This window comes from Bipolaris sorokiniana (assembly GCF_000338995.1).
Source record: "Bipolaris sorokiniana ND90Pr unplaced genomic scaffold COCSAscaffold_10, whole genome shotgun sequence".
In the NCBI taxonomy this organism is placed as follows: domain Eukaryota; kingdom Fungi; phylum Ascomycota; class Dothideomycetes; order Pleosporales; family Pleosporaceae; genus Bipolaris; species Bipolaris sorokiniana.
In genome coordinates, this window is record NW_006911904.1 from 136660 (window position 1) to 157390 (window position 20731).

A 20731-nucleotide genomic window follows, 5' to 3' on the forward strand; every position below is an offset into this window, starting at 1 on the left:
TACTACAACGACTACCATACTACATCCACCACCACCATCACCTGTTCGTGTCGAATTGAATTCTTTAGTGCGCCTGTTGCTGTTGCAGTGCTCCTACTTGCCACATCGCCATGTGGGGCTTGGATAGGCTCTCTCAATACTCGACACCCACTGGCACGCCGCCTCCACGTCGCGACTCCCGTTCACCAGCTCCCCGAAGAGGCTATCCAGTCTCGGCCCAGCCCGTGAGGCCTGGCCTAACCCCCCGCTCCTCCTCGCTGACACAGCTCGTATCCCCTAACACCTCCACCGCAAGCCTGCCGCTATCTGAGCGCCTGCCCAATGGCGGACTACGCAGGCGACAGACAGGCGGCGCGCCGCCAAACGTCCCCGATCCTATACACATACTCGAGGCTATAATGGGAGGGCCACCCCGCAATGGGCCGACAACAAACGGACATGGTGTCGGGGATGTGCTCGGGAAGCCGGAGCAGTTGGACGAGCATGTTGATTTCCAGGGCATGAGCCTGCAAGACTTCGTCGCTGACAAGCCTGCTGAGCGACAGCCGCCTACTTCTGTACATACATATAGCGCACAGTCAGTTGAAGAATGTACGTGCTGTTATTCTGCATCGCAAGTCTTTGCTCATTGTGCCTCCAGATGACAAGGACAAAGACACGTTTGAGGACCTACACAAGTCCATATTAGCATGCGATGAAGTGCTCAAGTCGGTCGAAGCCAACCTTACAAATTTCCAGTCTGATCTCGAGGCCGTGTCTGCAGAGATAGAGTCTCTTCAGAACCGATCGATTGCGCTCAACACGAAGCTGGAAAATCGCAAGGTGGTCGAGAAGCTGCTGGGGCCCGCTGTAGAAGACATCAGCATCTCTCCAGCTGTTGTGCGCAAGATTGCTGAAGGACCTGTTGACGAAGGCTTTGTGCGTGCCCTTGCAGAAGTCGAAAAACGCTCCAAGACGATCCGTGACAAAGCCCAAGAGAATCCAGACTTGATGGCTGTCAAGGACGTCAAGCCTTTGCTAGACGACCTCATCCATCGTGCCGTCGAGCGAGTACGAGACTACATAGTGGCGCAGATCAAGGCTATCCGCTCCCCATCTATCAATGCACAAGTCATCCAGCAGCAGGCATTCTTGAAGTTCAAAGACTTATACGCCTTTCTTGCAAGACACCACGCAGAGCTTGCGCAGCAGATTGCCCAAGCATACATCCACACAATGCGCTGGTACTATCTCAATCATTTCACGCGCTACAGGACAGCACTTGAAAAGATCAAAGTACATGCCATGGACAGATACGACATCTTAGGCGAAGACACGAGCGCGAGAAGAAGCGGTGCGCTGCTCGGTCAATCGCGGAACGCACCTACATCCTACGACGCCTTTTCACTTGGACGACGACGAGACGCGTTGAAAAGCTCCTCAGCCAATGCTCTACCAGCAAACGTCGCTGAAGACGAAAAGTCTTCTCACTACCTTGAAGTCCCCTTCCGTAGCTTCAACCTTGCCCTCATCGACAACGCCTGCTTCGAGTACACCTTTGTCTCCACATACTTTGCTCCTGCACAAAACTTCCACGCTATCTCGAGGACCTTCAACTCTATCTTTGAGCCCACACTGGCAGTGGGACAGGCAGTTGCGAAGTCACTCGTAGAATCAACCACCGACACACTCGGTATCCTCCTCTGCGTGCGCCTCAACCAGCACTTCGCCTTTGAGCTACAGCGGAGAAAAGTGCCAACAGTCGAGGGCTACATCAATGCAACAAACATGTTGCTATGGCCGCGTTTCCAGCAGGTCCTGGATATGCACTGCACTTCGCTCCAGAAAATCACTGCCTCGCTACCCGGTCGACCGTCTACAGGCGCAGCGCTGTTATCTTCCGGCTCCTCCAGCGCGGCCTCCACGGCGCCGACGCCCCTTACACAAAAGTTTGCAAACCTACTGCAAGGTATATTGGCGCTCTCGTCAGAGGCAGGTGATGACGAGCCTGTCAGTGTATCTGTGGGACGACTGAGGAGCGAATACGAGGCCTACCTCACTAAGCTGAGCAAAGGGATAAGCGATGCTAGGAAAAAGGACAGGTTCCTCTGCAATAATTATAGCCTGGTGTGCACGATACTTGCGGATGTGGAGGGCAAGCTTGGAGAGGAGACGAGGGAGCGGTTTGAGAAGCTCAGGGATTCTTTTGATAAGTGAATCCAATCATGCAATGGATGATATAAGCAGTCTTATCTGACGTTGTACAATATAGATAGAAGCAGTGACATGTTCGTGATTTGATAAAAGTCTATTGGTGATATATTGGTCTCTACTTGGTTATTTAAGGCTCCTGTCCACATAATAGCATGACAATGCGTCCTTGCTATGTAACCATTTCGATCCTTGTATATCCATTCCAATCATCCCTCTTTTGTTTTTGTTTTGTTGCCAAACTAAGCCCTCAATGGTGCCCAGTCCTTGAGCGACTGCTCAGACATGAAACCACCAATGTATGTACTCTTGCCCAGGTTGAAACCCTTGCTCCTCAGCAGCATGTACATGGCGTTGAGATGGAAGAAGCTGTTGGGAACGACAAAGTCGTTTGTGAAGCTCGTCAGAGTGCTCATGTGTAGCGTCTTGGGGCCGATTTCGACATCGAGGCCCTTGTCGGCGCTCTCGTTGTACGCCTTTGCTTCAACGGCCTCAAGGACGGCGAGGAGCTGCTTGAAGAAGCTGATGACGTCGTCGAACGAGGAAAAGGCAGAAGGGTCCAAGTTTGGTGCCGTAGCGGACTCGGCGGCGAGCTTGAGGCTCTGGATTCCCACGAGTTGGAACTTGGAGAGGATAATGGGCTGCATGCGGAAAGGCAGCATGTCACCGAGTTGGGCGTTGAGCACCTCGCTCTCGGATGGCAGGTTGGCGTTTTCCTTTGAGAGCTCCTCTTTGGCGGCGGTGAGGAAGCCAATGGCGCTCTTGGAGATGCCACACATCACTGGGACGGTGGCATCGTAGAAGGTGAGGGAAGCAGACATTGTGAAGACGTAGAGAGATATCTGGTGTGTATGTGATGAAGAGAGAGAAATTGGGGAGAGAAGATGGCAGAAGAGGAACAGCGGTGACTATATCTACCAACCGTCTCAGAAGAGATCTCCCCACCACCCGCTAACACATTCTGCGACGCCATGATCCACTGTTTGTTTTTATCTCCGCACCCCGACACGTTAATGTGTTACCGTGATACTCGGCCCCTGGTCGTTAGCGCCATGAGCTGTTAGCTGAGAGGCTTGCCGAAGCATCAGTAGCCATTGGACCAAGGCCATTGTCCAGGGGTTAAACAAGATTCAGTAGCAATAGAAGCGTGTAGAAGCGTATCAGGTGACGTCGATGTCGATTGGTGCGACTATCTCGGAATGTTGACAGAGTGCTCTGTGTAATAGTGGTGGAGGGCACGATGCGAGTGGACATTCCCGCCCACCCCACAAGGCCAGGCCAGGCCCCGCCAGTGGCACGGACCGAAGAATTCGACAACTTGCCACCCGGACATTTCGGCCTTAACGCAGAGGCGATGGCCACCTCCCTGCTCCAGGCTCGACAGAATCGATCTTGTTTGCAGTAATCTACACTGATCTCAGACTCTTCCAAGTTTCCACTTTGAGTATACAGAATGGCGAAGCGCAAGCGGACCACGGCGCACTCCAATGCCGCCAAGAAACAGGCAAATGGCATTCCCAGTCCACCCCACGAGGCAAGCCCACTTGAGCCAGCTTCCATTCATTCGGTCATCTCGCCAGAGGAGATTGAAGTTGCCGTGGATACCCTTAGGGCTCTTGCCGAGCACCCTCTCCTGATCAAGTCAAAAGCGTGCAAAGATCTGAGGACTGCTGTATTTGACTTCCGTCAAGCATGCACTACTGGCCTAAACTCAGCTGGTACGTCTAAGATGGCTTACTCCAATGGTAAAGGCTAAGCGACATCATAGACGGCAGCAATCTCACTGCGCGTATATCTGGGGCGCTCACAGACTCCAAGTACAGAGATGCTCTCGTCTTGCTGGCCGAGATGCGCATCAGGAAAGAGACGCCAACACTGGGTGCTCTTTGCCGATGGGTGCGCACTTTGGATGTTGTATCTGGACTCAGCATTCATGTGCAAGTGCCGAATCACAGAGTCGTGGGCGCCAATGCTGACAACGACCAACTCATCCAAGTGCTTGACTCCATACTCCGAGTCACTGGCCCAACAGACGTGACAACTAACGGTGCAGACGCATCTGCAGGTATCTCGCTACAAGAAACTTGGGACCTGCGAAGTGCCAGCAAGCCCACGCGCCAGATACGGAGTAGCGTTGAAGACAAGTCCATCTTCGCTTCATGTCCTTTAGATCTCAAACAACGCTTCCGCATCATCGAGACTACCGAGGGACTTCAGCGCAAACCACCCAATCTCCACCCTGCCATTCTGTACGCCTCGCAAGACAATACCGTCCTGCTAGGCAAAGGATCCGAGACGGAATGCTTCAAGCACCCTATTGTACCCAACCTTCGTCTAATCAAAGATGTGCTCTCTCCCGACGAATGCTCTGCAATTATCGCCGCTGGAGAGACAATGGAATTCATACCCGATGCGCCGATGCGCCCACAGGGTGAAGATACCAGTGTGCTAGCCCATAACTTTTACTGGATCGTCGATCAAGCCTTCCACGACAAGCTCTGGGATAGAGTAAAGTCGTTTGTGCCAGACAGTGTAGCAGGCAAGAAAGTTAGAGGCATCAACCGCCGCTTCAGGGTATATCGATACGTGCCAGGTGCCGAGTATCGTTGTCATATCGGTACGTTTAGTCGTAACTTTCCCAGTTACCGAAGCGCTTGACTAATCTTTTCTCCGCTGTTCAGATGGTGCATGGCCACCTTCAGGGATCGACCCCGTAACAGACAAATACCAATACGATGCCTCGCCACCCAATGCCCGCCAATCCTCTCTCTTCACCTTTCTCATCTACCTCAATGATGAGTTCAAAGGCGGCGAAACGACGTTCTTCATACCGAGTGTGAAAGAGGGCGTTATCAATGCTTACCCCGTTAAGCCTATCATGGGTAGCGTTGCTGTCTTCCCACATGGTGAGGCTCAGGGCGCGCTACTGCATGAAGGTACGGGTGTGGTTGAGGGCGCAAAGTACGTCATCAGGACTGATGTTGAATACGATGTCGATGCTACTTTGTAAAAGTTTTGTTCCGTCCTTGGATATATTAATTCACCCGTTCGTTGCACTCATACCGGAACTAAATGTAAATTTGTTGCTTCGCTTTTCCAACAGGATATCCAACCAAGTGCGTTCCTGCAATCACTCGAAAGGATCCAAAAATTGCATTTTTCCACTTTTTTTCCCCATTGATTAAGAAAACAACCATGTACTTAACGAATCCTACCCACAAACCGCCCCAAGCAAAACAAGCAAACAAATACAAGCAATCGCAAAAAATACCAAGAGCATGTTGAAAGGAGAGAAAAATGTTAGAATTAAATATCCATACTACAAAAATATTCCCATGATGTATTCTAAACCCGAAGCAGAAGAAAAAGAAAATGAAGAAGAATAGAAAATGGGCCTTGTGACAACTACCAGAGTGACACAACTAACTTTTTCTTTTCTCCTTCTCTCTCTTCTCCGAGTAACGCCTGTTTACCGGGAAGAAAGAAGAAGAAGAAGAGGGAAGGTGACGAAGACAATGGGAGAAAAAACGAAGAAAGAAGAGAAGAAGAAGAAAACCCAGCAAACGACCCTTCACACCTTCCCAAGCCTAGAACCCAAAGAGTTCCCCTCCTTATCCCCAGTCCCATGATAAACCCACCCCAGAATGGTGTACTATAACAAACCACTCCACATGTGAGAGAGGAAGAGGGAGAGGGAGAAGAGAATCAACCACTCAAGTTCAAGATTTCTGCAAAAAAAAGCCCAGTCCCAAGTGTCCCCCCGTCCTAAACCCCTGCCTCCATAACCCGCTCAAATGCACCCCACCCTATGTATCCCCCTTGGCAAAAGAGGAAGAAGAGAAAAAAAAACTTCCCCTTCCAGGTAGTCAAATGCAGAGTGATGACGGCCATGAAGAAAAAAAACCAGTGCTACTTTCCCCTTCACACAGAGAAAAAAAAAGAAGAAGAAGAACTACAGCCCCCACACCTTACACCCTGCTCTTCTTCGCAAGGTAGTAAGTGAGCAAGTTGAGATGTTGCTCTCGTGCCCCAGCAACGACTTTCCAGAATCCGCCGTCTTCTTTCGCGGCGTCTGAGCCATTGATGCGCTGGTGGAGGGCAACGCAGAATTCAATGTCAGCTTTGCGGACATCGGCGTCTTGGTCGTCCATGCAGCGGACGGCCAGTCTGCCGAGGCGGGCGGTCTGTTCGGGTGACAAGACGAGGTTCTTCTCACCGCTGATCTGTACAAGCGATGCGAGTGTGCTGAGCGACATGGTTATTGTGCGGGTGGGTGCTTGCCCAGGGAGCGAGCAGACTGAGGATTTGGAGTTTGGTGAGGATGATGGTGTCGAGGCGGATAAATCTTCGATGAGGGAAAGGACGGTTTCGAGGCAGTCCAGTGTGTGGCCGTACTTGACAATCTCGTCTGCGGTGACTTCGAGATCCATAGCCATATGCGAAGTGTTCTCATACTGTGCTTTCGTCTGCAAAACTGTTCGAAGCACACAAGCAGAGTACCGAGCAGTCTCCTTGCGGTATAGAGAGAGCAACGCACGGATCGTCGCTAACGCCTGCACCTTTAAGTTGACAGCCTTTATCTGGGGCGCCTTCAACTCATGAACTGGTGCCTCGAGGAAGTCGAGACAAGCTACGAGTAGCTTGCCAAAGTTTTCGTCATTGGGCCCCCAAATTTCCTGATTCGACTTGACCATGTCTTGCATGCGTCGAAACATGTGGGCTTCGACTGTGCGACCCTCAATCTTCCTGATACCACTCGCCAGTAGCTGTCGGTTCTTAAGTACTTCAGCACTGGCCGTGTCGTAGCTTTCTGTTTGCAAAATGCTTCCCGTACTATTCGTCTTGTGGTGACCGCGTGGGCGCTCGTCATTGTCATTCCCCATCATTATGCCACTTGATACGCTTCCGCTGCTGTGTCGACGCTCGTTGCTCTTCTCATTAATAGGTAGCTCCTCGAGAACAAGTTTCTCTGATTCCTTCGCCATGCGCGCCGGCTCCTCGCCAACAAATGGATCTTCATACACCCGGACCTCATCGCCAGCGTCGGTTCCTCGAGTGCCCGGTCGATCTGGTGTTCTCGTAATTAGACTTCGTGTAGATGAGCGTAAACTGGCAGCCTCGAGGTGGCCCATAGACTTTGGACTCCTTAGCATTGATGCACGGGGGCTAGGCACTGGCAGTCGGCCTGCAGAAACTCTAGGCTTCGGTGGTGTGCGCTGCGTGGGCTGTGCTGCAGGTTTCGCTAGATCTGGAATGACCATCGTGAAGTTGTCATCATCGCCCAAGTCAATCGCCTCGTTGTCTATAGCTGCACTTCCGCCAAGTCCATTCCTGTGCCGGAATGGGATAGTGCCGGAGTCGTGATGGCTTTGTGACCTTACCCACGGCTTTCTCGCGGTCGATTCTTCGTCCTTCGCAGGGCTCGCAGCCGGACTTGCATATCGTGAGCCTCCACTAAGAGTTTTGCTGTGTGCAACAGGCTGACCAATTCTTGACTTGGGACGCGCAGGGCTGACAGTTGGGCTGTTGTGAGTCTGTGATCGCGGCCGGGCAATGCTTTTCGATGTAGTTGACTTCTTTATAGTTGACGTAGCCGGCGTCTTTTCTGGTGTCATGTTAGGAGTTGACTTGCCTGGTCGCCGAACAGCATATGGGTCGGCTGTCGCCGGTCTGTTCAGCTCAGGTCGAGGAGGGCGAATTGGACGGCGTACTGTCCCTGACATCAGCGAGCCGGTACCTGTAGAGTTCTTCAGCGCTGATTTTGTCGACTCGCCGGACATGGCTGAGGGAGGTCGTGCTGGCCCAGAAGATGGTGCAGAGAGGTTGGAAATCGTCCTTGCAGTTGTTGGTTTGCTAAGTTGCGATTTTGCTGGTGCGGCGTAAGTTGCGGCAGCAGAGTTGGGTCGCTCGGGCATGTTCTTTGCAGCGGCCAATTTGGCTCTCCTCTGCTCAGCAATCTTCTCTTTCAGAGCACTTCGCGAGGCACCAGGGCCGACAGATTTCGAAAAGGATGCTGAGCTGGTCTGTGAAGAGGTGAGTGAACTATTTGGATTGTTGGGGTCCTTCTCGAGAGCGCTCCTTTCGCGCTTCTCGAACGTGTCAAGCATTCTCTCGGCCCTCTGAGGCCACACCAAGGCAAATGTCCAATATGCGCTTCGATAAGCCTCGCGCACCTTGGGATTGGCGTCACTGACTCCCTTTTTGATTATGGTGTCCAGTGTATCCATTCCGCCAGAATGCTCGATGTGCGATGTGTGCCTCCGAATTAAGGTTTTGATCCATGTGGCAGAAAACGTCCTTGGCTGAACGTTCTTGTCCTGCGAGGCGAAAAGAACATGTTGGAGCAGACGGCTGCTGTAAGAGACGTTTTGTAAAATGGTATCCACAGTGACATTTCCGTTTTGCGCAGCAATGTTCTTGGTGGCAGCACACATCTTCACGAAACACTGCAACAGAATCTCGGACCAGGGTTCAATGGCGGAACCAAGCGTCTTGGCAAGCTCTTGAACCAGCAGGCAGCCATTGGTCGACATTGTTGTTCGGAGGGAGTTTGCAACTTTGAGGATGCCATCTAGAAGTGATTTGATACCAGCAACGAAAATTCCGTGGAATTCGTGCGGCGCGTTGCCCTTCAAAATGCGCCTCAGCTTGGTACAATTCTTGTCTCGCGCTAACCAGTTGGCCTCGCTCTCTTTTCCCTCGTACCAAGGTGCCATGTCGCGGAAAATGTCGTCCAGCTCGCGTTGTGTATAGATGTGAATGGGATCCATAACGACGACTTCGGTAGGCGGTGGTAGTTCGGACGCATAGCTGTCTGCTAAACCTACGTCAGGCTGCAATTGCTCCGCTCGCTTCGCAGAGATACTGCGTGAAAAAGAAGCCGGTTGGGGTTGGGGTTGGGTTTGTTGCGGCGGTGGCTGTGGTGCTACGTCTGCGTCCTTTGTCATTGCGGTGTCGTCGAGGTGTGTTGTGATGTAGCTGGCGATCGCTTTTCGGACGTTCATAGCAACGAGCTGCTTCTTCAAATTCGCTTTGGCGTGTTCTGGTGCATGTCTGTCGATCTATCAGTCATGTTCCGCGAGCCATTGCTACCAGCCCAACCGCACATACCCAAAGAGATCGACAACGGCCTTCTTGGCCGTGTCTCGCACGCCAGCATCGGCATCTTCGAGATTTGCGACGAGTTGGTTGGAGTAGCTCTTAAAGGGCAAGCCTTCGGTCTTATTCATCTGTCGTCACGGTAACATTAGACTTGTCATTTTGGATCCCATGCGCGTCGGCCGCAAAGAAAACCTACCTTTACTACCCAGGCCATGGACGCCTCCTTGGCGCGCGGGTTGGTGCTCTTGACGGCATCATGGATGAGCGCATCGATCTCTGCAGGAAACAGGTAATGCAAATCAGCGAGGATTTGCGAGGCGGCGATGCGATGGCTCTCGCGCGCATCGCCCAACTTGTCGGCGAGAATGGAACATAAGACTGAGGATTGCGAGGTGAGAATGTGTGTGTCCTTTTGTAGCTGCAATCGCTTGATGAAGTGGCTCAGTGTCGAAAAGCCCGTCGAGACGAGGGCGGCGGAGGTGGCGGCGGTACAGGCGATGCGGATGCACTCGAAGATTGGAGCCTGGCAGTTCTCAGGGACTCTGTTGTGTTTGATGCTCGACTTGAGGGTGTTGAAGAGCGTCAGACGGGACTGGACGTCTGTCGAGGTCTTCTGGAGGGCCTTGAGCAGATCCGACGTCTCTTTCTCCATGGTGGGCACAAAAAGGGCCCGTTGGGGGAGATTGATCCTATACTGTTAGAGGCGGGGGTTGAATGTGTTGTGAGCGTTGTTTATGGCCCGCACGGTACTGCCGTAGTTGCGTTCGCACTAAGCCAGTCGCTCAGCAACCCGTGCGCCCTCCTAATGCACAACCCTGGCGCCTCCAGCGCCCCTCCCCCCATGGCCGATCCACCCTTGGAATCTTCGAGATAGACAATGGGTCCTTTGCTTGATCTGTTCAAGACACTCTCCACGTGTGCTTGCTCTTGTGCATCACGTCTAACAAACATACCCCACGCCGATCAGAGTCTTCAATCCCGCGGGCTTGCCACGTCAGACCGAGAAAGCGATTACAAGAAACATCCATGTTACGAATCCAGTCAAGCGTGCGGCCTTTAACGTCACATTCCTTTGTTATTTATCAACAATATCAACAATGCCCACGGCTACACATGACACTTGGCGAGCCAATGGCCTTCGTCATCCCGCCCGAGACTAACAGCTTGCATCTGGCCCATTCAACAACAATAAGCCCTTCTAAGACTCGAGGTTCTGAGCCTGCCTCGCCTCCCACACATTGATGGCCTCTTCAGCAGCCTTGACTCCGCTAAGAGCCATGGCACCAAAGGTAGGGCCCATCCGATTAGCACCATCAACCTCACTCAATTCCATGCCGCCAACAATCAGGCCAGGCACAATCTCACGAGTGCGCTTGACAATGGCATCCTCGGCGGTGCGCATATCCAATCCGCGCATGCCACCAAGCTTCTCAAGTTGCTGCATCGAGACAAGGCGCTTCACGGAGAAGGCACCAAAGGGGCCGTCATGACCTGTCGTGGAAATAACAAGTGGGGCGTTGATGGTGTTGGGGTCCATGCAAGACTGGTCTGTAAAAACGTTTGTCAGTGTAGGTTGTGGAGAGACGAACGCCCAACGTACCGTCGTGATGCATAGAGACGAGCGTCCAGTTGGTGACTACACCGGCGATGCGAACTGCATTGGGGTCATTGGCGGTAGGTGCAGGACGAGTGATGAGGTCCTCAACAGTCGTAGCATTGAACAGCTTGACGTTGGGAAACTGCAGAACCTTGGACAACAAGGTGGACGTGAAGAGGGCAGCATGCTTGACCACGACAAAGTCGCCCTCATCCTCGTATGGCACACCAAGCTCATTCAAGAAGAGCTCAGCAGGCTTGCGCATGACCATGGCACTGAAGAGCTGGCCACCGAGCCAAGCCCCTCCACCAGGAGCAACGCCAGCCTCGACAATGGCAATCTTGAGATCGGGGCGCTTGGTGGCGAGCGTGAAGGCAGTGGAGAGACCACATGAGCCAGCACCAACAATGACCACGTCGGACTCGGCATAGGTGTCGAGGTCATTGAAGTAACGGCGGGTCATGGCACGAGAGACTTGCGACTCGCGGATGGGGGCAAAGGTGAATTTGTCCCAGTTGTTCTCGAGCTCAGCAACAGTCTTGGCCTGGCTGCCACTAACAGCAGCAGCGTCCTTGACGGCAAGGTCCTTTTTCAGACTCAGGTCTTTGGCAATGCCATTGCCGTCAACGGCAGTGGGCCTTTCGTACATGGCAGCAGGAGGAGACATGGTGGAAGGTGTTCAGGGGTCGAAACCTGCAATCGGTTAGGTCTGTTCTACAAGGGTAGAGACAGAGCAGAGCAGTGCATGATCCTTTACGCAGGTATTATCCTGATCAAGTTCGAAACCGTATAATCTCAGAACGAATCCAGCAATGCCCATCTTGAAACTAAAGTGCAGATGCACAGCAGTACTCGAGATGGTCATGACTAGAGACGAACACCGGTTCATGCAGTATACTTAGCTGTAGAAAGTACCTAGGTGACTTGAGGACAAGACGCGCGTGCGGAGCACAGTCTGCACTGTGGCAGCCATACTTGAGGTTCGAGTATCTAGAAGATGATCAGCTCTGACTCTAAGGCACAGGTTGGAGCAGGTGAATGAGTACGAATGATGAATTGGTTTGAATTGAAACGGATTCCACAGATGGTTCGAGGCGTTGTGAAGGGGAAAAGAACAAGACGAAGAATGGATTGAACAGGTGGTTAAATATTTCAAGACCCCCACCTAGCCCATGCACGAATATCCTTCGTCAACCGTTGGGGCGGGGTAATAGCTCTGGTTCTGGCCGTGCGAGTTGTGTAATGCGTCAGACCCCACTGTACTTGCCGTTTTGGGAGTATTGAGTGAGCACCGCGGACGATGTGATTTGTGAAGAGAACATGCCGTGGCCGGAAGCTTGCGCTAAAGACTCAATACTGGACACAACTCTAAGCAAACGATTGACGGAAAGAACAGTCGGGCCGTGGCACGACAATGTTAGTGCCCCACGTGTTGGTACCGTTTTGGACATGTGCATGCCGCTTGTGGTCTTATGCGAATAGTAGATTGAGCACCGAGACGGATGTTCTCAGAACGTCAGTAAAGGTTTGAAATGAAATCTGGATGATGGCGGCAATAGCAGCAGCATGCAGACGGAAATTTGGTCAGCATGCCTGTTATAATGATAATAACAGACATATTTCCTATTTAGGAAAGACCATTTGCAGCCTCTTGTTTGGGCTCGCACTCCATCATCAAGGGCTCAAGAACGGCATTTTGAGTATACCGTGACACCAAACTCCAGAGTATAGGACAGACATGGGTTGGTAATGGAGATGCATTTGAACCTTGGAAGGTTGGCCGAAGCCTCTCGTGGGGGTGGAGGGTCAAGAGAGGTGATGATACAATGGGTGTGCTTGGAAGTCCCATCAGCCTGGCATAACTGACACAAGGGCCAGATCTGTGAGTCGATCAGCCCCTACGTCACGATCAAGAGGGAAGATCAGTCATCCACGATCTGGGGCTCGTGAATAAGGTTTAGTAATTACCGCAGGCCCGGCTTTTGACATCGATCAAGAATGCGTGGGGCAGGGGTAAGGCAGAGAGACATGAGGTGAGAATTGAGCGCCACGACTAGTCGAGGCTAGCAACAAACGCGAATGCGACTACTAGGACAAGGGCAAGCAAGCATCCATGATGGATGTTCAAACGGGCTCGGTGTTGGGTAGTGTGCTACTGAGACAGCAGTGCGGCAATGGGGTCCAGAGACATGGTATGGGGGCCTTGTGCGTGTGCGTGTGTGACAGTGTGCTTGGTGGTGCCAGGTGGGAGAGGGATGTTGTTGGCTGAGCGCAAATCGCGGTCTGAAGCTGACTCTTGGGACAGGGCAGATCAGCAGGGACCGTTCGGCTGGATGAAACGTGTCCGTGTTGGTGTCGTTATTCCCGTTTGTTTCAGGATCCAGGAAGCACGCAAATGAGCGAGTACCGACAGGGCAAATAATTTCCGCCGATAATAGCGCAACGTCGCAAGAACCGCAGTCAAGATGGGCCTGATATCGAGGCTGTGTGAGGGCTTTGGGTGGGCTTGGGCAGGGTGTGATGTGGTGTGGTGTGGTGGGGTGGAAGGGTGCGGATGCAAGTGGTACAAGGGTGGATAATATGGGTCCTTCAATCTCGTGAGGTTACCATCATTCTGCGTCGGGTGGGTGCACTTTGGCAGGGCAAGCAGGCAGGCAGCCTGGCGCTGAAACGAGCGGATGGTACAAACAGCTCTGTATGGTGGTACTGGGCCATTGGGCATCTAGTTGGGTTGGAAAGGCAGATGGGTACCTGCACCATGGTATGCTAGACACGGACACAGAGCAGCGTACGTAGGGTGACAGACATGTACGTATGACGAGGCTGGAAGGGAGCAATGGGCGGTGATTAGCAATGACGATGCTTGTTCGAGGCCCTGTCCGACTCGTGATGCTGATGGCCCACGGCTGCGCTGTGCTCGATGTTGGTGTTATGTGCTGTGCTGTGCTGTGCAGTGCAGTGCAGTGCGGTGCTTTGACAAGAAAGAGGATGACGCCACCGTCCATGTTGGCCGCCACCAGACAGCGGCGGCTGCATATACTATGTATTCATTTCTATGTACTCGGAGTCCAGTGGGTGTATTCATGTAGTCTAATATCTCCAGAATAGACGGTGTGAGAGCGGTTGCAATCTAGGCGGGTCGACATGGCATTGGCGCAGGTTACGAGAGGCGAAGGAATAGGCGATCTGCGATGGCGTGTGTCTTGGCAGGGCCTCTACGCTCTCGTAATGCTCTGCTAGCATAGCGTGGAGCAATGTGCGCCGTCCGTGATGAGAAATGCTTGCCTGGTCCTTGCTGTCGCTGTCGCTGTCTGCTGGGGGAGAGGGTAGACACAGTAGACAGCGCAGACAGCCGATACCCAACTGCCACAGCCATACCTTATGGCAGCCACATGTAGTGTAATAGCCATAGTCATAGCCACAGCCACAGCCACAGCCACAGCCAGCATCTGACGGCTGGCCATCAACCACCAACTGTCCTTTGCCATATCTGCACAAGATGATGCGGGCTCCCGAGGGCCGGTGTGCAGGACATATGCAGAGCGTAGCGTGCAGCTGGACACTGCGGCACTGCGGGCATGGATTCTGCCGCGTATCTCTCTCTCCTAGACCCTGCCCAGGTCAGGGCGCACCGGCGGTCGAGGCTGGTCCCGCTCATTGGCTCTGCTCAGGGCCCAGGGCCTCCCTCCACACACATAGCACGCCAGAGGGGACGGGTGTGCAGCTGTCGTCGAATACCCTCGTCGCGCACAGAGGCCGTTCGCTCGCTGCCCACACCCACTCGCCCTGTCTGTGTCTGTGACCCTGCCGTTGTCGCTGCCGACGCCGCCGCCACGCATTCTGCGACGCTGCCCACGACCAACCTGACAACGCTCTTGGGGGGGCGGCCACCGATCGACCGACCGCCCACTCAACTGCACTACCACCTACGCCCACCAACACGCCTACGCCTACGCCTGGTGCTGGCTGCCGGACACCTACCCTCTGTGCCCATCCATACACGCCGGCCGCAGTCCACATCGCCCCTACATCATGAATAGCCCAGAAGCCTATCCAGAGTCTCCAATCGACGACGAGGTTGTGTATCCCTGCAAAGGATGTGGAGAGGTATGCACTCGCGCCGCCCCCAGCAATGACTTATTCCTCTCGCCAGCCTGCTCACATACGCCCTCCAGATCCTCGAAGAAGGAAAAGCATTCGAACTCGGTATGCCCTCCTTGTCCTGCCCTCCCTGCCCGGCTCCGACCTACGCTGCCCAACTCATATCCTCCCCGCACGCACGCTAACACTGTCCAGCTGGCAACCGATGGCACATCGACTGCTTCCGCTGCAACACCTGCGGCACCCTTCTCGACTCCGATGCAAATCTGCTCCTCCTGGGCGACGGCTCCCTGATATGCAACAACTGTACATACAGCTGCAACCACTGCGGCAACAAGATCGAAGACCTCGCCATTCTGACTGGTGACCAGGCCTTTTGTGCCAATTGCTTCAGATGCCGGAATTGCAAGCGCAAGATTGAAAATCTCCGTTATGCTCGTACCTCACAGGGAATCTTCTGCATGTCATGTCACGAGTCGCTCATGGCCCGCCGGCGCAAGAAATCAAAAAAGCCGCCCTCAATTGCACCAAAAGTAGACAAGTCTCTGCCAGCTCTGCCTCCCCAAGAGCCAACCAGCAGCTCTTTCACCCCAGACCTGGACACGCCCTCGGAGGCCTTTTCGGAGCCTCCTACAACTGATGCATCTCCTAGGCCACCTCACCCAAGAAGAGGCGATTCGTCTTCAAACTTCAGACGCGATGCATCGCCTATTCCAGATTTGTCTCGAAAGGGTTCGTCTTGCCAAACACCCATGCCCTGTCGGTTCCAATTCATAGCTAACAAATCTACAATACACAGACAACACGACACTTCCCGCCACAACCTACGGTAAAGACACCAGTCGCTCAGAGCCTGCCGATACTGGCGACGACAGCATCCTTCTTCCCTTCGCTCTCGACCCAAACCCAGCACCAGGCCCATCACCCATAGGTCGACCTACGAGCAGAATCAACGACCGACAGGGAGCAAAGTCAGCCGGAAATGTAGAGGGAAAGAGTGGCCGCGACTACTTCAACAGGCCTACAGCCGACCATCGCGAAAAGCTAAAGGAGAATGGCTCACGAGATGCCTCCAAAGAGCGAAGGCAGACTTACCAACCGCAGGCTGCAAGTCCACATATTGCTTATCAGGAGAAGGGAAGACAACCTTCCGACACAATGGTGGACACGCTGAAGAAGAAGAAGGATGGCATCAACGAGTCTACTTTAGCTGAACCTCGGTCCAAGAGTCAGCATGCTTCTCCTGCACCGTCTTCAGCTGCAGAGCCCTTTAAGTTACAGGACGTTCCAAAGAGCAAGAAGGTAGATGCAAAGCGCAAAGACTCCGATGATACAGCTTCCTCATACAGTCAGCCGCAACAGCGCAGCACTTCCAATACCGTTACGCCTTCCCGCCACAGTCGCTCCTTCATGGAAGCATCGTTTACATCTTCTCCACCCATTGGTTCGCAGGACTCGCCCGATACTTCAGAATCATCCTTTGGCTCCAACTTGGTTGTCGAACGGCCAGCACGTGGCGATTCTCTTAATCCCGCCGCCATCAAGTCTTCCGCGCCTCTATCTCAATATAATCGATCTGGTGGCTCGCCCACAACACCAACTTTGAGCCATCCGGATCGATCGTCATCTGCAACTGCGGCTACGGCGCAATTGAACGCGGGTCTCGGTATCACTGCTGCGGCGGATACACCATCCTCCAGAAGTCTCTCAGATGTTCCCGTTCTTCCTGCACGTTCGGGCGGCCGACCAGCACCACCCCCGACTGACACATTCACCTCTCCACGTGCTCCGCCACAGCCACCTTCGGCACAGATTCACAAGACGAGCGAGTCTATGAGCAGCGAGGCTTCTCGAGACACCCATCCTCCGGGCGCACTTCCTCGTTACAGCCACCAGGGCGATTTCTCCATGGATGAAGACTTTGCGCGACTGCTCGGCAATCAAGAGGGCAGAGATGATAAAGAAAGCGGTGTTCTCAGAAGAGTCTCAAACGCCGTCTCGAAGCATGGTCGTAGTTTTAGTGATCGCTCTGTCACTACACGAAGTAACAAGAAATGGCCTGCAAACGGCTCGGTCGATATCAGCAGCCCCACTGTGCCCTCGCCAGACTCTAAAGAAGAAGGCGCCAACCTGAGGAATGAACTGCGCCGTGCCCAGCAGCGAATTGCGGAGCTCGAAGCTGAAAAGAACGGGCTGCAGGAATCAATGCACAGTGCAGCCGACATCAAACAAGCCAACACAGTTTTGCGAGAAAAGCGAAACACAATGGCTGTCTTGGATACACAGCGTGAAATGGTCATTCGCGAGTTGGAGATCATGACTGAGCACCTCAAGCGCGCTAAGAACAGTCAAGGTTCCATGGACATTGGCCAGCTCAAGTCAGACATTCTCAAAGACTTTGGAAGCTCCCTGCAGAAGCTCAAAGACAATTTGGGTCATCAAATAGAAGATCTGATCACTAAAAGATCGGAGTTGACTGAGGAGATTTCCAATCTCATCCAGATGAAAGACAAGGGTTTCCAGGAATACGAGTCGCTCACGGCCGCCAATACAAGACTTTCTGCCATGAACCGCGACATAGTAGACAACATTCAGACCAACCTAAAGAACAACAAGAAGCCAGGACAAAATGTCGATATTCCTCCGAACGGTCTGGGCATATACACCGCCCAGCAAAAGGGTGGAAAATCGGAGATTTCGGTAGATACGACGTCCATTGCCCATGACCATTCGTACGCCAACCTTCATGATACCGAGTCTGAAGCAACTGTCGCTCAGCCACAAGTCGTCAACATCAGAAAGACGGGCAAACCTACCAAGTTCTCCACCTGGAAGAAGGGTGGCCAAGCCATTACCAAGAACGTCACAAAGGGATTCAAGGGAGCGTTTGGCTCAGAGCAGAAACAAGAGGACTATCAAATCAAAGTCATCGGGACTCCCTATGGTTCAGTGCACCAACAGCCCGATCTCGTTTCCATGTCCAGCTCCATCAAGAGTAGCCAACAAGACCAGAACGCTCAGCGTGGTTGGTTTGGTGGCAAGCCTACAGGTGGTAAACCAGGTCAACCTCAATATAGGCCAATGCAACACAACGAAAGTAGCCTCAATCTGCCCGCTGACGCCAGCACCGTGCTCTTCGGTTCAGACCTAACGGCCCGATGCGAGTTCGAAAAACAGATGATCCCTCGCATCGTCAGTCGATGCATTGAAGAAGTGGAACTACGTGGCATGGACGTTGAAGGTATCTATCGGAAGAGCGGTGGTACATCCCAAGTAAACCAGGTCCGCAAAGGCTTCGAGACAGACTCAGAACATGATATTTCCGATCCCGACCTGGACATCCACTCGATCACCTCTGCGCTCAAGAATTACTTCCGAAGGCTTCCTGTACCGTTGATCACGTTTGACGTCTACGACCAATTTTTGGAAGCTGGCCGTAAGTCCCAACCCACGTTTGCTCAATTTATCACCACTAACTCTTGTCCAGAACTTGAAGAGCCGAGTGCACAAGCCAAGGCTTTGTCTGTGGCTGTCAATGAAATACCTAAGGCTCACCGCGATACCCTCCAGTTCCTTGTGTTTCATCTTTCGCGCGTCATCCAGCATGCTAACGATAATTTGGTATGCAACTCTCTGAGCGTCCTTCTACACGCACTCTTTACTAACTGCATCCTTAGATGACACCGTTGAACGTTGCCGTTGTCTTCGCGCCAACCATCATGCGACCTTTGGACATTCAGCGCGAGCTTACAGATGTTCAGCAGCAACGTGTTGCCGTGCAAGCGCTCCTTGAGAACTACAAGGCCGTGTTTGGCGACGAATAGAGGAGCCAGGCACAGATTTAGACTCTCGCTGCGTAGCTTGTACAGTTTCGTTGGGCATATTTCTAATGTTGAAAAGCGCTTATCCCTTATCTACTCGCCAGCGTCGTTGCATTCATCTTCAATCTTCGTATGTCGATACTGGATGTTATAATATGGCTTCGACCCCTTCTTTCCCTTCTATCCTCTTGTATCTTACGGCTCTGTACTCGGCTTTGGATGGCTCTCACACCAACGACTGTCAGGGGTGTATTGATGGTGACGATGGAATTTGGTATTATACCCTCCAGGGCTTTGTTTTTATTTAATTATCTTAGCGCAAGGTGTGGCATAGTCATAGATTCATGAAAAAGCAGCAGACCATGCGCTTTCTGCAAGTCAATTGGAAACGAGTTCAAGGGTGTGGTATATGGTCTAGAATCTCTGACAATTCACATGCTCCGCAAGCATGTGCTGTTCCTATGCTTGGCAGTTTTGTGACGACGCGCTAACGCGCTCACAATGACGTCATGTGGTTGCCCACTAAGCGAATAAACATGTGAGGCAGCCTGTTTCCAGTACCACGCTATCGCCTGTCACCTTCCACAGCTTCCCGGCATCCATCAACAGATTTGCTTCTCACACTTCAATCTCACACGATCCTTTCCCACCTACCAAGAAACACCTCATCTTCTCCTCTACATCATGTCTTACGCAGAGATGGCTGCCAAGGGCCCTAAGCAGAGCCCTGAAGAAGTAAGTTCATAAATAAGAGACTTTGTAGTACGTGCCATAGCTGACAATGGGATAGGCGTAAGTGAAATCATCTCTTCTTTGTTAAAAAATTGGCTCAGTAGCTGCGCTTCTTGAAGCTCTGTGTGATCAGACACTGCCGACAGTCCGATCTCCTGAATGCAGAAATGGATGGACTTTGTAAAGAGCATGAATTATAATACTGACGTAAAAAAAATAGTCGTGCGCCCGCACCCCCACAAGTCGAACATACACCTGATGACAGTGTTCAATCGCTCGTCGATGTAGACAGCCCCCACATTTCTTCCGTGCCCTCTGACTACGAGTCGCAATCTATCAAAACCGACACACAAGCTGAACGCATACAACGCGAAGAGGAGGTCAATAAGGAAGCTGAGAAGCTAAAGGAACGGGCAGCTGCAAAGAAGGAGTCTGCTAAGGAGAAGGCGAAGAAGAACGCTGATAACCCCGTTGTTATCGGTAATGCAGTGGGCCTTGCCATTGTTGGTGGCATTGTCGGATTCGGTGCCTACAGGCAATATGCACGCGGTGAATTGACCGGCAAAGTCGTCGCTGCCTGGGCTGCTGCGATTGGACTGTTCGGTGTTGGTGACTACTACGTCAGCCAGTATGTTTTATCACTTGCTCTTTGTGTTGTGATTGAGTCATTTACTAATTTTTGAAACAGATATTTCTTCAAGAGGAACCCGCCGCAATAAACGCGGGCTATAGTCTTCGCCCAAAACCCTATTCCATTCGGCCAAAGTACAATCTTAATGTCGAGTTTGGCACAGTGGCTTCATCGTCTAGACTCTGATAGTTCGGCTTGGATTAGTTTAAGTACTATGTGTGTACGGCTATGCTGGAAGAACATAACAAGCTTGGAGCTTTAGACTTGACTTCGACTTCGAGAGGGATGCTTTCCCAAGTCTACTTTTGTACATACGAGGTTGACATTCAATATACCCATTCTATTATCTCTATATTGCAATTTTATGAATAATCGAAAAAGGCCATTGTTGGCTCTACTTGTATTCTTTTTGAGTGTCATATGATGCGTTGACGTAGAGAATGATGGGGTGATATCAGCTATAGAGCACGTGACTGTCAATCGCCGACGATGCGGATCCCTGCACTTTCCGCTTAGAAATGCAGGTCCCATAACTTTTGCATAGTGACGACAGCGTAT

The 20731-nt window shown here is 52.3% G+C and overlaps 8 protein-coding genes across 8 annotated transcripts; 4 read left to right on the forward strand and 4 right to left on the reverse strand.

Moving 5' to 3' along the window:
- Positions 1 to 110: 110 nt before the first annotated feature.
- On the forward strand, positions 111 to 2196 carry COCSADRAFT_93620 (uncharacterized protein; the record flags this gene model as incomplete). Its single annotated transcript, XM_007703521.1, has 2 exons — positions 111 to 591; positions 641 to 2196. The coding sequence occupies 2 exons, from the start codon at positions 111 to 113 to the stop codon at positions 2194 to 2196; spliced, it is 2037 nt and encodes a 678-aa protein (XP_007701711.1).
- Positions 2197 to 2314: 118 nt separating this feature from the next.
- On the reverse strand, positions 2315 to 3160 carry COCSADRAFT_219320 (uncharacterized protein). Its single transcript, XM_007703522.1, has one exon. It carries the CDS (start codon positions 3009 to 3011, stop codon positions 2433 to 2435), a length of 579 nt encoding a protein of 192 aa, XP_007701712.1. The 5' UTR covers positions 3012 to 3160; the 3' UTR covers positions 2315 to 2432.
- A 483-nt stretch (positions 3161 to 3643) lies between these two features.
- Positions 3644 to 5200, forward strand: COCSADRAFT_161911 (uncharacterized protein; the record flags this gene model as incomplete). Its single annotated transcript, XM_007703523.1, has 3 exons — positions 3644 to 3908; positions 3959 to 4807; positions 4872 to 5200. 3 exons carry the CDS (start codon positions 3644 to 3646, stop codon positions 5198 to 5200), a joined length of 1443 nt encoding a protein of 480 aa, XP_007701713.1.
- A 958-nt stretch (positions 5201 to 6158) lies between these two features.
- On the reverse strand, positions 6159 to 9943 carry COCSADRAFT_93584 (uncharacterized protein; the record flags this gene model as incomplete). The annotated part of the gene is made up of 3 exons (XM_007703524.1): positions 6159 to 9243; positions 9301 to 9419; positions 9488 to 9943. 3 exons carry the CDS (start codon positions 9941 to 9943, stop codon positions 6159 to 6161), a joined length of 3660 nt encoding a protein of 1219 aa, XP_007701714.1.
- Positions 9944 to 10431: 488 nt separating this feature from the next.
- On the reverse strand, positions 10432 to 11999 carry COCSADRAFT_38262 (uncharacterized protein). The gene is made up of 4 exons (XM_007703384.1): positions 11935 to 11999; positions 11864 to 11878; positions 10892 to 11581; positions 10432 to 10839 (listed from the first exon to the last, which is right to left on the reverse strand). Exons 3-4 carry the CDS (start codon positions 11553 to 11555, stop codon positions 10490 to 10492), a joined length of 1014 nt encoding a protein of 337 aa, XP_007701574.1. The 5' UTR covers positions 11556 to 11581; positions 11864 to 11878; positions 11935 to 11999; the 3' UTR covers positions 10432 to 10489.
- An 876-nt stretch (positions 12000 to 12875) lies between these two features.
- COCSADRAFT_342529 (uncharacterized protein) lies at positions 12876 to 13287 on the reverse strand (the record flags this gene model as incomplete). Its single annotated transcript, XM_007703525.1, has 1 exon — positions 12876 to 13287. A coding segment is annotated over one exon (336 nt), but the record flags the coding sequence as incomplete, so codon positions are not given.
- A 1303-nt stretch (positions 13288 to 14590) lies between these two features.
- Positions 14591 to 19240, forward strand: COCSADRAFT_38265 (uncharacterized protein). The gene is made up of 6 exons (XM_007703385.1): positions 14591 to 14995; positions 15064 to 15094; positions 15185 to 15721; positions 15789 to 18425; positions 18477 to 18610; positions 18667 to 19240. The coding sequence occupies exons 1-6, from the start codon at positions 14921 to 14923 to the stop codon at positions 18811 to 18813; spliced, it is 3561 nt and encodes a 1186-aa protein (XP_007701575.1). The 5' UTR covers positions 14591 to 14920; the 3' UTR covers positions 18814 to 19240.
- Positions 19241 to 19379: 139 nt separating this feature from the next.
- Positions 19380 to 20552, forward strand: COCSADRAFT_38266 (uncharacterized protein). Its single transcript, XM_007703386.1, has 3 exons — positions 19380 to 19547; positions 19763 to 20170; positions 20231 to 20552. The coding sequence occupies exons 1-3, from the start codon at positions 19495 to 19497 to the stop codon at positions 20259 to 20261; spliced, it is 492 nt and encodes a 163-aa protein (XP_007701576.1). The 5' UTR covers positions 19380 to 19494; the 3' UTR covers positions 20262 to 20552.
- Positions 20553 to 20731: the final 179 nt, after the last annotated feature.

Bases quoted from the DNA above. Each gene is read 5' to 3' on its own strand.
- COCSADRAFT_219320 (XM_007703522.1), bottom strand. From the start codon at position 3,011: ATGTCTGCTTCCCTCACCTTCTACGATGCCACCGTCCCAGTGATGTGT.
- COCSADRAFT_38266 (XM_007703386.1), top strand. From the start codon at position 19,495: ATGTCTTACGCAGAGATGGCTGCCAAGGGCCCTAAGCAGAGCCCTGAA. The intron at 19,548-19,762 runs AAGTTCATAAAT...TAAAAAAAATAG, and splicing joins AAGCAGAGCCCTGAAGAAGT to TCGTGCGCCCGCACCCCCAC. The intron at 20,171-20,230 runs GTATGTTTTATC...TTTTTGAAACAG, and splicing joins GGTGACTACTACGTCAGCCA to ATATTTCTTCAAGAGGAACC.
- COCSADRAFT_38265 (XM_007703385.1), top strand. From the start codon at position 14,921: ATGAATAGCCCAGAAGCCTATCCAGAGTCTCCAATCGACGACGAGGTT. The intron at 15,095-15,184 runs GTATGCCCTCCT...AACACTGTCCAG, and splicing joins AGGAAAAGCATTCGAACTCG to CTGGCAACCGATGGCACATC. The intron at 15,722-15,788 runs GTTCGTCTTGCC...TACAATACACAG, and splicing joins TCCAGATTTGTCTCGAAAGG to ACAACACGACACTTCCCGCC.
- COCSADRAFT_38262 (XM_007703384.1), bottom strand. From the start codon at position 11,555: ATGTCTCCTCCTGCTGCCATGTACGAAAGGCCCACTGCCGTTGACGGC. The intron at 10,840-10,891 runs GTACGTTGGGCG...ACGTTTTTACAG, and splicing joins CGTCTCTATGCATCACGACG to ACCAGTCTTGCATGGACCCC.